This window comes from Halichoeres trimaculatus, unplaced genomic scaffold (assembly GCF_033239565.1).
Source record: "Halichoeres trimaculatus isolate MK-OKI-2021-1 unplaced genomic scaffold, fHalTri1.1 fHalTri1_scaffold_17, whole genome shotgun sequence".
Lineage (NCBI taxonomy): Eukaryota > Metazoa > Chordata > Actinopteri > Labriformes > Labridae > Halichoeres > Halichoeres trimaculatus.
In genome coordinates, this window is record NW_027437195.1 from 13,472,143 (window position 1) to 13,485,876 (window position 13,734).

Genomic DNA, 13,734 nt, shown 5'->3' on the forward strand with positions numbered 1-13,734 from the left:
TTATATCTCTCTTGATAACACATGAAAATAAAATAAACTGAACAAAAAGATGCAGTAAATGCAGGCCTTTGTTGCTAGTATGTTGATTATAGAGACTCAAAGGCTTTGCACACCAGTCACGTATTTTGCAAATATTTCGCACATTATTATTTTTTTTTTCGAATCTATTGTTTTTCAAAGCAAGCTTTCACACCAGCAACGTTCTTTCACTGAGCAAAATTGCGTTTTTTATCTTTCTGGACTGAAGTTTCACATGCGATGACTACAAATCTGACCAATCAAAATGCTTCAACATTTTGTGTCCCAGCACCTGGTTCTTTCGGCAAAAGATATAAAAAACTACAGAGACAATGATTACAAAGACATTTTTTGGCAGAAAATAGCTGCGGATATTGAATATGACGCCTCAAGATTTTTCGCAATTTTGTGCTGTTTATTTGCATCGCTGTTGGTGTGCAAAAGCCTTTAGACTAAGACTTCCTTAATTGTCATTTCACAAACTTATGAAATGAAATTTCATTGCAAAGGCTTCCTGAGTGTTAACAGTGGCTAATACTGGTGATGGTATAAATATATAAATACATAAAATGATTACAGAGAGCCATACGTGACCTATGACTATCAACACAAATATTTACATGATGTATTTCTCTGACTATGGCAGCAGCAGTTGGGTTACATTTAAAGTATAATTGGTAGTTTTATTTAGAAACACTTTTTGTGATACTGGTTGAAATAATCTATATGTCCCGATGGCAAGAAATACATGATGTGTTCTTAAATGAGAGCGAATAATACCCACTATCTACAGCAGGAGAAAACCCAGGAAAACATCAGCCAATCACCTAGATTAGGTTCCAATCTGTTAAACCAATCAAATCCCATCCTGCCGTTTTGCCCTCCTCCTGCGCGTACATTTCACCAGCGCACACTCCCCCTGACCCCTGAATGCGTGTTCCCAAGTTTAGCGGTGTACAGGTTCGCACTCAGCAGAAGAATGGCAGCGAAACTACTCGTACCCTGATTTCTGGTAACCGCTCCTCCGGCTAAACAGAGCAAGAAAAGAAAGACGGAGGCTGAAAAGGCCGAAGCTAGAAGGAAACTGGACAAAACTAGGGCGGAAACCAGAGTCAACATTGGAACAGCGTTTCAGCAATGGAGACAACTCAAAGAAGTCAAAGGCCTAAAAAGTGATGCCATGGTCTCGACTTGTATAATGTCTTCTTGTTGGTGGTTTGCTACTCCTCTGCCTCTTGCTCCACGACCCCTGCCTCTAACTACTGCCCCTCTCGCTCCACCTCGGGCCTGTCCCCTCTGACCCGACGAGGTACTTGGCTCTGAGCTGTAGTCTGGATCAAAGTCTAATAAACTCTCACCACAGGGGCTCTGACAAGCAAAATAAAAATCGTGATATTTAGCAAGTCCTAGAGAAAATGTACATGTACTATTTGTATTATAGCTTAACTCCTGATATCATGTCACAGGTAACAGTGGAGGAAGTAAAAGTGAAAAGTCACGTTTGTTTATTTGTTTTTTAGCTTTACATTTTAATGTTCTGGTGTTTCCTTACCTCTAAATGAGACATGACTCGACGTAGTGCAAAACGTAAAATGATGTGCTGAGTCCGTCTTTCAGTCGTTCACAATCATAGTCGCGAATCAGTGCATGTGTGCGGGGGCGTTGCTTTGGAGGAGCTCCGAGGGGAGGGGGAGGAGGGGCTAGGTGGAGTCCTGACGAGACGCTTCATTCAAATTCTTGCTAGTTTCTAAGGACTGCCAACCCTGCCTTTAAATACTGGAGTGGTAGAATTGAACAGAAGTGGATATATAAAAGAAGAACATTGCAGATATTAATAAAGAAAATCCTTGACAGGCTTCTAGCATTCTTTAAAGTAGAAAATACCATTGTTGATTGCTGTGAGAGGAGAGGAGAGGAGAGGAGAGGAGAGGAGAGGAGAGGAGAGGAGAGGAGAGGAGAGGAGAGGAGAGGAGAGGAGAGGAGAGGAGAGGAGAGGAGAGGAGAGGAGAGGAGAGGAGAGGAGAGGAGAGGAGAGGAGAAGAGAGGACTCACAGACCCAGCTCTATGAGTGGCAAAGTGACTGCAGCTACTTTTTGCAGAGGACTGTCTCAGAAGATGATCACTATAAGTGCTCAAGAGTCTCAGCATCCTCAGTTTCATTCAGTCTTGAAAGTAGTTACACCGAATAACTGTTTTTAAGGTAAATCTAAAACTCTACCTCCATGATAACCTTGGTGAGAAGAGATGACTTCAGATTTTGTTTTTTGAGGACGTGACGGTTTTAAAAGTCTCAGTTTATTCAAAGCAGCAAACATCAGCCATTACAAAGTTTAACTGCTCTTTTTGCATCATATGCAATAAATAGTTCACCCTTTATCCTGTCATCAGAAAACCCAATGATGCTTTTCCGATCTGTTTATTTCTGTGGTTCAAACCTTCCACAGCCCTAAGGGAGAGAGAAAGTGGCAATCACAAGAAGTTTGGGGATCCCCCAAAAACAATCTAAATTATTTTTACACAATGTGCTCAACTATTTTTGGGGAATCCCCGTCTTTATGGACTGTTCAATCTTTCTGGTTTCCATATTCAGGAATCTATCCTTAGCTACTTTTGTTCCATAAATGCCATTGAAAAGCTGCTTATCATTGGCATCATCCTACAACATTATCAGAAATAACTGCTTTTATAAACTGTTCTTTAAAGAAATCAATTTGTCCTGCTTGACCTCAAGGACTTTGCCTTACAGGCTGAAGAAAACAGTAATGTCACTGTCCAAAGGCCGTTTCAGAGGTTGAGCAGCGACGACCCGCTGCTGTATGATCATCCCCCTCTCGGCTCGCTGGTCATGCTGGTTAGGATGTTGAATGTCATGTCACGTGTGAAGTATACTGCCCCTTGAACAACATGACTATTTCTGGAGCAGCTCTGGGATTCGTCTGTCTATAATGGGAACAGGGGCCATCGTAAACACAGAGAGGTCTGGTGTAGTATGGTGCTCATTACTGTCTCTGGTCCGAGGGATGATGTTATGTTCCTAGTCAAGGGGAAGAAGGGACACAGCATGTTCAGCCCTCTTTTACTTTCCCATTCCCAATAAAGGCCAACGAAACAAGGTTTTCAGGTAAACGAAAAAGCAGTTCATTTATCTTGGCTGAGAGCCATGCTAATGCTGATGTTTCTGCAGCTTTTCCAATTGCAGCCCAGCAATCTCCTATCTGAACCAATCCCTGTTCTCAAACCCTGGGACCTCATCCCTGTTTGCTCCTGCAGCCAGTTCCTGTTCTCCTCCTGCGTCTCACACCCACACACACCTACCGCTGTGCACACACTCAAAGTCACACTCACTGGGCAGGAGAAACAAATGTAGGTACACCACACAACACACATGCAAAATGACAATAAAGATAAACAAACAAGAATGGAGGTTTGAGTTTATCAGTCTGTATGATTTTTAATTAGCTATAGATTCTTTGTTGGAGCAGTTCAATTCACAGCATAAACATTTTGATCTGTTCAAACATCAGTTATCTTAACATTGTACATTGATGCCGTGAGCAATAGATGGTTGAATGATTAATGCACTGACTGACTCCATAACTTCACACTGCTCTAACGACATTAAACACAGTAAATCCTCTTTCCCACATGTCCTGAAGTTTTCTAGCACATCCAGAAATCCTTTGAATTTGCTTTTTCACACATTCCTTGCGGTGTGAAGTGTTTCGTGTCAGATGCAAGGAGGGAGATAAGTCTGGAGAAGTCAGGTCATGGCATGAAAAGCATGCTGCAAAAGCCACATTGTGATGTTTATGACATGAGGGCAAACAAAGCAGCAGAGTCCTGGGCTATGATGCTAGCTTTTAGCTTTTTATGTCTTAATGTGACATGCAAATGTACAAACATCTTAGCTGTTCTCATCCCAAAGTGATCCTTCTGTACCTCAGTCATTCTGTTTCATCTGTTTTTAATCCATAAATTTTCCTTCCTAATGTTCCGAGACCCTGTGGTCTTTCTTGAACTCATCAGCTTCACTAAAGGTCAGAGACTGTCTGCAGGCCAGAGAAATGCTTCGTCTGAGACTGTTTTGAGTTAAGAATTCGCCTTTTTTGGACTGTGTCACAGTGTCACTGTGGCTCTTAACGTTTCTCTGCCAGACACTGAGAGAATAAATTTAAAGGTGGAAACTTATCAGCACAAGGTCTTCAACTAAATCTTGTGTCCGAAGGAATGAAAATCAAAATGTATAGAGAGTGAAGCGCACACTCATACCTACAGGCCCTTCAGCCAGGTGACACTGCATGTGGTTCTACTTATATAACTTACTGCTGTCAGCACATACCACGTGAAAGTGTTAAGATTTATTGCACACCCTAACTCAGAATTATAACAGAAAGATGGCTGTGTTTATGGATTTCAGTTGGAAAAAAAATGAGGTTTTAAAAACAGTAGCCCCAGTGGAAACTCTGCACTTTCACACCATGTACAGGCTTCAAGTTGACACATATTGACCGACAATCATCAACACTCACCATCACACCTTCTGCATTGGCTTTTCACTGAACTTGCTTCTACTTTTACATGTGTTTTCATTTTGCCAAGGTTAGGGTTCTCCATCTGCGGGCTGTGTTGTTGTAAAACTCCCTCCAGATATCCATGTTATTTTCCAACACATTTCCAAAGTGAATCTGACTCAACGGAGCTGCAAATTTCAACCCAGATGAGGCAATTAGGTCGATCAGGGGCAGGAAATATGTTGTGTTGCAGCTTTAGTTACAGTGTGTACAATGTAAGACATGTAAGATTGTAAGAAAAACAACCCCTTCAACCACCCTTCTTCTTCTTCTTCCTCTCTGCAGTTTGCAGCCCCTGTGAAGCTTTGCTGGACCGCTTTCTGGAGGAGAGCTACTCAGATCAGTTGTTCCCTCCTCATCTGGGTTCAGAAGATGACAGCCAAAGTAAGAACATATCTGCACTTAGTCAAAAGAAAAACTAAGTATTTCTATAACCATCTGGGTCCATGTTGTGGTTTCCATGTTCTGCATTGTTTAGAGTTGATGTACATTTTTCAGATGTACTGTCTTGACATTTATCCCCCAACAGCTCCCACAGCAACTAGCTGTTGTTAAGGCAAAACACTAACATTTGGGTTTCTCTTGCGTGTATTGTTTGCCTTTAAAGAGAATACGTCAAAAAGCATTTGAATGTTGCTCATCATTAATATATTTGAAAATCAAGACTTGAAACAAAACATTTGTGGGGTTTCTCTGGCTCACATGTTCTATGCAGCTGTCCAACACCTCGGTTCAAGTCACGCAATGGAAGTCAAAACTTGACACAGTGGTGTAAACACAGTCTTGAGACACACACTCATCCTTATACTTCTCCAAGTAAAGTAGATTAATGCAGCAGAAAATATCCTCAAAAAATGATATCAAAATAAAACTATTGCACAACAACATTAACTGATTAATTCATTGTAGAAACTTCCCCTTCAGTATGTATCGTCCCTTCAGTTTCTTTTTGTGGAAGAGATGCAACATTATACACAAAAATTGTGTTTAAAAGGGCTGTGAGGAGTTTGAAAGTGATCTTGAAAAAGGCTCCCATCTAGATATTTTCATTTATTCATTCATTTTCTATACCGCTTATCTTGTCCAGGGTCGCGGGTGGCTGGAGCCTATCCCAGCTGTCATTGGGCGAGAGGCGGGGTACACCCTGGACTGGTCGCCAGTCAATCGCAGGGCTGACACATAGACAGACAACCATTCACGCACACACTCACACCAAGGGACAATTTGGAGAGCTCATTTAACCTGATGAGCATGTTTTTGGACTGTGGGAGGAAGCCGGAGAGAGCACATGCAGGCACTGGGGAGAACATGCAAACTCCACATAGAAAGGCCCATCAGCCAAGCTGGAAATCGAACTAGTGACCTTCTTGCTGTGAAGCTGCAACACTAACTGTTGCGTCACAGTGCAGCCCCTTTCTAGATATATGCCTGATCATAATCCACGCTGTAAAATAAGGTTATCAGTGCCAATATTACTGGTTACAGTTATTTTAAATTGCTACTTCTGAGCTTCCAGTTTGGGTCGACAAGGACCATATTGATCCACGGCACGTCTGTGTCTTTATGACAACACCACCTCAGCTGACGAAGTTTAGCAGTGAGAAGAGACAAAACACAGAGATCTGTGTTTTATCCCTGCTGGAAACAATTTCTGTGATTAATTTTGTAGTGATGGTGGACACAGGAGCCTAACTGTCAGACAGAAAAAGGACAGAAGAGCAGAAGAAAGCTAAACAGGAGAGTGATACAGCCCGAGCTAAAGGCTAATTAGCCTTTAGCTTGGGCTGGATCACTCTTTAATAAAGGAGCTAAACTGTTTGTGCTAATCTTCATTCCAACCCACAGTCAGCAGTCATTCTGACATAGCTAACCAGGATTCACTAATGTTACACATTACAGACATGTCTTAGAGCACCGGGCTGTCAGCTGCCCTAAATATAAACAGCTGCTGAACTACTTACAAACTGACAGTGTTTACTTGTTGTCACGTTAGCCTACAGATACGTGGGAGCACCAGGCTGCCAATGTCGCTAACATATAGCCAGCTTGATGTCACATTTCAAACCGTAGTATCACGTAACTGTACTGATAAGTCCCTTACCTTGGCACATTGTATCCAGTAAAAAGTTGTCTTGAACAAAAAAACTTTGTTTTGATACGATCTCCATTTGATTCCGGCACAAATACACTCATCGCTAAAAGTAATGTCTGGGCTAAAAGGTGGCGAGGGAGTGCAATTAAAACAGATCCTCCTCATTGCATCTTTAAAGGATTCAATTCATGAAAAACACAATTTCAACATATCGACAAGATTTAAAGATCCTGTGTGTAGGTTATTAAATGTACTGACCTAAAAAAGCTTGGGTTTCTTTATGACCTGCAGAAGTAAACCAAATCATCAGTGACGATATCCACTATATATCTGTTATTACTTTCAACACTTTCTCTACACAGAGCAAAAGCATCACAAACTGAAATTCACTGGAGCTTTGAAAAAATAAAAAAAAGAGTGAAAATTTTCGCCACTACCTCTTAGATTGTCACAGAGCAGAGCAGGGACTCAGGCATGGAAAAAAAAGAGCGATACAGCAGAAACAGAAGTGAAGGGTTGATTTCACAAACAAAAGATTGCATTGCTCAGTACTGGCAGTTGAAAAAAAACTGAGATTTTGGGGAAATAAATTAATACTCCCCATGGAGATAACTACCTGCCTGGATACACAACTTCAGTCTACTGAAAACTCCAACGATGGAATCTTGTCCACATGTCCTCTGTATGAACCAGGCACCAATGTAGGTCCTACAGTGCAAGATCTTACACAGGGGCAACTTCACCAAGGTGAGATTAGCCAAAGTTCATCTAAACAGAGATAACTCAACAGGTGTAAACAGTCTGGCTGATCCCATGCATGTTTTGGTCATCCTTCAAACCAATTAAATATTTGTGTACCAGAATTGATACGTTAGGGAAAGTCCTTTGTCGTACTGTGAACCCTGACTCTATTACCGCTCTTTTTGGTCCAAATCCTCACATCCTCAGAGACTGTCACAAAGCAGAGCTGGAGGAGGAGAAGGTCATGACACACGTATCAAGTCTGTGCTTCAGTCCATATCAAACATCTTATGAATGTAAAACACACTTGATAAAAAATTAGAATGACTCCAAACCACTGCAGTGACGATTGCAGATGATAATTAATATGATAAGTCTCTGATATGAAGGTAATAAAGGGAACATTGCTCTGTTGGAAGGTTTATTTAAGAGGTCACGTAAATGTGCAGCGCTTGATAGCTAAACTTTTCTTTAGTTTGGAAATGATTATATTGCTGATTAACAACTGAGAAGGATCTTCAACAAACTGCTCAGTGTAAAAGTTCAAGTCCAGGTTTGAGAAGAGAGAAGTAAAACACAGATGTTGAAAGATTGAAATTTAATAAAGGACACTGTCTGAAGAAGAAAACCAGCCAGTCATCTGTGAGAGTAAACTTCTTTTTTTAATTAAGATCAAAATTTGGTTTTACTTATAGACTGATTTCAACATAATTTGCCTTTTTCTTGCTTCACCTCCACCTCAGTGGAGCAGAAGCAATTCACTAAACAGTCCACTGTTCACTAAACAGACAATAGTGTCAGCTTCTTCTTCAGCCATCGCAGACAGACTGACACACAATCACTCAGTTTCTACAAAAGGCCCTTTTGTTAGCTACTAAGCAGATTTCTAAATCAGTTACATTACGATGAAATTCGGGCCTAAGAAATTCAGAGTTTGCAGCAAAGTTAGCAAAGTTTGACTTCTGAGAGAATGTGAAACCACATTTTAGTTTATAAAGTAGATCTGTGGAGCTACAGGATAACAAGGTGAATAAAACAGCTGAGCTACAATTCAAATAAATGTAGTTTACTGCTTACACTGTTTTTCCCTTGCTGTCCATCAGTTGTCTATCTGACGTTTCTCTCAATGTTTGATAATGCACTTAGGGGTCCTTGAAATGTACAATGAGCAACCTCATGTCATTACTTTCTGAAGATTTCCTCATCTTAGGAAAAACAGCTGTTACAGTGGAAGCATGAAATAAATTTCTCGTGATTGAAAAAGGAGAAACAAAGTAAAAACAACCTCTCTCCTCACCCTGACTTGCATTATAAAACCATTTAAACTTATTTTTGGGAGACAAAAGATACTGTGTGTAATTTCATGATTTATATCTGAGGACACAAAGGGTTTTAGATGATGAAAACGACTTTGAACAGACATATTTTTCCAAAAGTAGAGTAGATTTATAATGAAACAAATCATATGAAACAAGTGCAAAAGCTGTGTTTTGCAAGTTGTGTATTAATTTTGTTTGTGAAACCCTTTTCTGTACAGTAGTTCTATTTTCCTACCCATATCTGTAAATACTTCACCTGGAGTTTCTTTATGCTCTTAAGACCTGAGCTTTTGTCTGGTGTGCATTTTTTAATTCATCTTGCAATTTGGGATAAGTGAGACCTAAAAAGTAAAATAACTAAACTTTGTATAAGAAGTTTGATTATTTGTGTTATGAGTTCTATATTATTTGTGTTAGTGTTATTGAAGTAAGATGTGTTGTTTTTAGGGATGCACCAATCCAGCTTTTCTGGTCCTGATACCTGGGCTTTGGGTATCAACGGATACCGATCCGGATCCGATACCAGTGTTAAATAATAACCTGCATGCTCTACTGTGGGATAAGACTGGTAATGTTTCAAGTAAAAGACAAAAATGAGCACATATGGAATTATCAAAGTTAATATTTATCTAAACTATCAGTGTTTAGATGTTTAACAGCAGTTTGGTTAAAAAATTATTCAGAATTTACAGAATTACTGTTTCAGCTTTGAGGGGCTGGATCAGAGCCGATACCCAATACCAGGATCGGACTGGTGAATCCCTAGTTGTTTTTTCACTAAAATGGGTGTAATGTTGTGATTTTACTGAAAGATGATGTAGGCAGTGTCCCTTAAAGGATAAGTTCGGTTAATACTGCTTTTACATTGTTTATAGAATGAAGCAGAACAAAATACTCACCCAGAAGGCTTTCCTGATCCAAGCAGTGCTTTGGGAGATATTTAGATCCAAAATCGTGCAGCAGACGTCCGTATAATAGGATCCATCGAGGCATAGACAGCGCCGCTCCTAAAACTGCATTAATCATCCAAAAACTTGTGTTTTTCACAAATATTCCATCATGGTCCGCTCCGGGTTAGTCCTCTGCTGCAGTCTGTGTCACTCCAGACAGCGCTGTGTGGCTGTAATGACCTCTAAACTGACGAAGACTTTGTTTACGTTTGCCCCTCAAAGAAAGTAGTCAGCTCTCCAGAGAGTACTGCGCATGTGCAGTACTCTCTGGAGAGCTGACTGCTGCAGAGGACTAACCCGGAGCGGACCATGATGGAATATTGGTAAAAACCACAAGTTTTTGGACGATTAATGCATGTTTGAGGAGGGGCGCTGTCTATGCCCCGATGGATCCCATTATACGGACGTCCGCTACACGATTTTGGCTCTAAATATCTCCCGAAGCACTGCTTGGATCAGGAAAACCTTCTGGGTGAGTATTTTGTTCTACTTCATTCTATGAACAATTTTAAAAACTGTATAAACCAAACTTATCCTTTAATGTGGCTGAGAGGTCCAAGTTTTGAAAAGCAAAGTATCATGGGTCTGAAAGGAAGAAATGTAATGTCCTCATATGTGGGTGCTGGGTCTTAAGAGGTTATTTTTCTCTTTCTCTTTTCAGTTACATTCTGTGATTTTGAGTCACCATGCCTCTGGACTTTATCAAATCACACGGATCAGGAGGATTGGTCAGTGATGTCGCCACAGCAAGCAGTTGGTGCTCAGGCTGGGATGATGCCGCTGTCTGACCACTCCATGGGAAGCTCTGATGGTAAGAGCATAGAGGCTCATTGAGGAGGAACTACATGAAATTAAGTTCGAGGTTAGAAAACACAGTAATGGACTCCAGGAGTGACTCAGACCTCTGTGAGTCAGATCATCTGGCTGGACGTTAATTTAATTTTGTTCATGATATCCTATAATGCACAGTCTTTGATCCATCCTGATATGGAAGCATTTTTCAAAAGGTTGACTGCATCCTGCACTAAAACTGTCAAGCCTGAACTCTCTGCTCTGTTTGATTACCCCAGGGCACTTCCTTCACCTAAGCTCCTCTCCTGCTGCAGAGGCCTCCAGGAGATGTGAGTACCACTTAACCAGCCCAGTGTTGCCTGGGAGCGGCAAGTTCTGTACCCTGCAGGTAGCTCTGTACGAGACTGGTCCAGTGTGGGGGAACCTGACTGCCCTGGTCAAGCCGGTCCTCTCGGGTTCAGCTGTTCATTCTGTGGTTTTCAGTGACAGGAGACATGAGGAGCACAGGTCAGACATCACCCTCTCTCTGATACTGCAAGAGCATAGTCTACAATTGTACAGTTGTTTACTCATCATTTATGCAGCTCATGTTCATTTAATTAGAGTCAAACAGCAAAAGCCTGCATTTTTATTGATTAAAGTGCTTGTCCAGTAAAGGTCCAGCTTATTGAATAACTGAAGGAAGCTTAGATTCACTGCTATGAGAGCTGACAGAGGCTTTCAGTCTGAGCAAGGGCACAGAAAGTAATACCCTAAACTCCTGTGGCACTGGGAGTAGGAGCAGAAAATGTCTTTTATCTTCCATGTTGGACTGTCTCTACAATTGTGAGGGGTCAGCTGCTCTTTGTGTATTGTGTTTCCTATTGATGTAAAGTACAGCCACCCTCAGAGCAGCTAAGAGCATTCCCGTCTGTGGGTGCAGGCTCTGCAAATGAATTCATATATAACTGGTTATGACAGAAGAGGGATGGATGGGCATATGCAATAACTTTGTCGTTGGCTCTGTTTGTGTAGCTGTAGTAATGGACTGAGCAATTTCATTAAGAGACACACACAACGGCACTTTCATTCATCCAGCCAAGACGTCAGCTACCGCATACCTGCAGATTTTATCCATAGATGCTCTCTATTCAGGAAACACTTTCCATCTGACATTGCATGTTTTTTATCCTAGTGCTTTGTGAAGCTCTCAGCTAAATAGACCCTTATCAGGAGTAAACAGCTAGTCAAACATTTTTATTTACAAAGTAAGGCTGTATGCCTAGTAATATTGCCCCATAGATTGCATGCATTTTCTGTAATTTGCTGAATTTTCTGTTGTAAGACAATATTCACCTACACTGTTAGATGTGCTGTCCTTTTACAGCTGTGACAGCATGGTGTATCTCTAGATATGCTTGTAAACAAAATGAAGATGTTGTTATGTCGGAAATCTAGGTTGAAATGGGGTAAAAATAGAAAATAAAAAATGTTAGTGTTGCTCTCAGATTGTGGCTTTGGCTGAGTTATTCTTTTCTTTTTTGAACTCATGGCTTGTTCTATTCCAGGAAGAGCTTCTTCAATGTACTGTACAGGCAGCAAAGTAGCAATGAATGGGTACAGCTGCATACGAGCGTAAATAATGAAGGTTGCCCAAAGGCTTTCTTTAATGGGAGTGACGATGAATTCAATATGGCCTTTCGATGGAGTTAAGGATTAATCAAAGTGTTTATTCTCTAGAAAACACCACAAGGCAACCTCAGTGCTACGCTATGCGACTTTATGTAAACTTGTAAAAAATATGTTAACTGCAAACAGATTTTTTCAGCCTCTGTAACGACTTGTAAAAGTTGGCAACACCAAATGTAGACATCTGAGAAGGGAGAGGGTGTTGTGACTTCCTGTAGATGAGTCTAACAGGCATTTCTCTTTGAATTGGTGTAGGGGTGAATGGGAGGTCCTTGAGACTTTGATTGGCCAGGTGGAGGAGCCCTTTCAGGTGACCTTGCTGTTCACTTCCTGTCCAGGCGATCACGCGATGACAGTGGCTCTGGACTCTCTAGGGCTTATTGACTGTGATTCAGGTGAGTTCATGGAGTCCTGTTAGAATCAGAAACAGAAATATAAGAATCAAGTATATTTGCACATACAAGGAATTTGTCTTGGTGTGTCGGTGCCAACACTTAACAAGAAAATACTGAAAATGCAGAAAGAATAAAGAAAAAGTTAAGATATAAGATATATAAATATGCAAAAATATTAGAGAAAAATAAAAATAATAAAATAATCATAAAATATATTAATGTGAATATTTACAAAAAATGGAATAATAATCATTATATTGAGGAACAGAGGATACAAGGTGCAGCTGGTTAGAAAACTGATCAAACCAAACAATCATGCATTTGTTTCTCCTTTACTTAAATACGGCTTACATGCAAAACTTTTTTCACAATTTCAAACTAAAAAGAGGGGCACTTTCTAGACCCCAAATAAATAATCACAAATATAACGCCTAGTTGCTTATTGAGTCAGTTACCGTTGTTCTTTTTTCTGTTCAAAGTGCAAATAAGAGTTCTGTCACAATTTAACATTTTTGTCATAGAGGACATAGAAAAAAAGAAGGCGATCATGGAGGAATGCTTAAGCTAATAAATTATCTTGAAAATATTTTTATGCATGTGTTTGTACATTTTTATTTTCTGGGATACAGATCAGATCACTGGACTGGATGCATGTGGGGAATCTTTCCACTGTGAGAACTCAGGAGACTGCATTGACCAGAGCCAAGTGTGCAACTTTCATACCGACTGTCCCTTTGGAGAGGACGAGGGCTTCATCTGTGGTGATCTTTTTCTCTTTGATGTTTGTTTTTATGTCAGTAAATCACAAGAAGCAGAATAGGATGAGAGGAACTGTGGTCCTAAGTTTTTGTCATATTTTTATAAAAGCATATTTGCTGTTGGCTGTTAAGGTTCTCCTTTGTGCACTGATGAATCATATTTTATTTATTTTATCTGCGTCACCAAACTGACTCTGTGTGTGGGAGTGTGAAAACATCATAGAAAGGAATGATGAGTATGAGCTTCACTTCAAGTGGTCGCAGATAGTGAATGCAGTAAGAGCCCTGAAGCAGAATGATAGGGTAAATGCGGGTGTTAATGTATTTGCATTAACTGTATTTAAGTTGTAAAGCATACTAAGCTGTTAACCTTCTGGCTGTAAGTTTGCAATTAATCTACTCAAAGAGACTGTTCACAATATCTAAATCA

At 40.4% G+C, this 13,734-nt stretch overlaps 1 protein-coding gene across 1 annotated transcript in view; it reads left to right on the forward strand.

Annotated features, from left to right (window-relative positions):
- ltk (leukocyte receptor tyrosine kinase) overlaps positions 1-13,734 on the forward strand; it is a 66,094-nt gene that overhangs the window by 23,009 nt on the left and 29,351 nt on the right. The window contains exons 2-6 of the mRNA XM_074692722.1: positions 4,875-4,973; positions 10,353-10,502; positions 10,762-10,990; positions 12,407-12,546; positions 13,176-13,307. Of these exons, the coding sequence (XP_074548823.1) occupies positions 4,875-4,973; positions 10,353-10,502; positions 10,762-10,990; positions 12,407-12,546; positions 13,176-13,307 (750 nt within the window). The remainder of the gene's footprint in view (positions 1-4,874; positions 4,974-10,352; positions 10,503-10,761; positions 10,991-12,406; positions 12,547-13,175; positions 13,308-13,734) is intronic.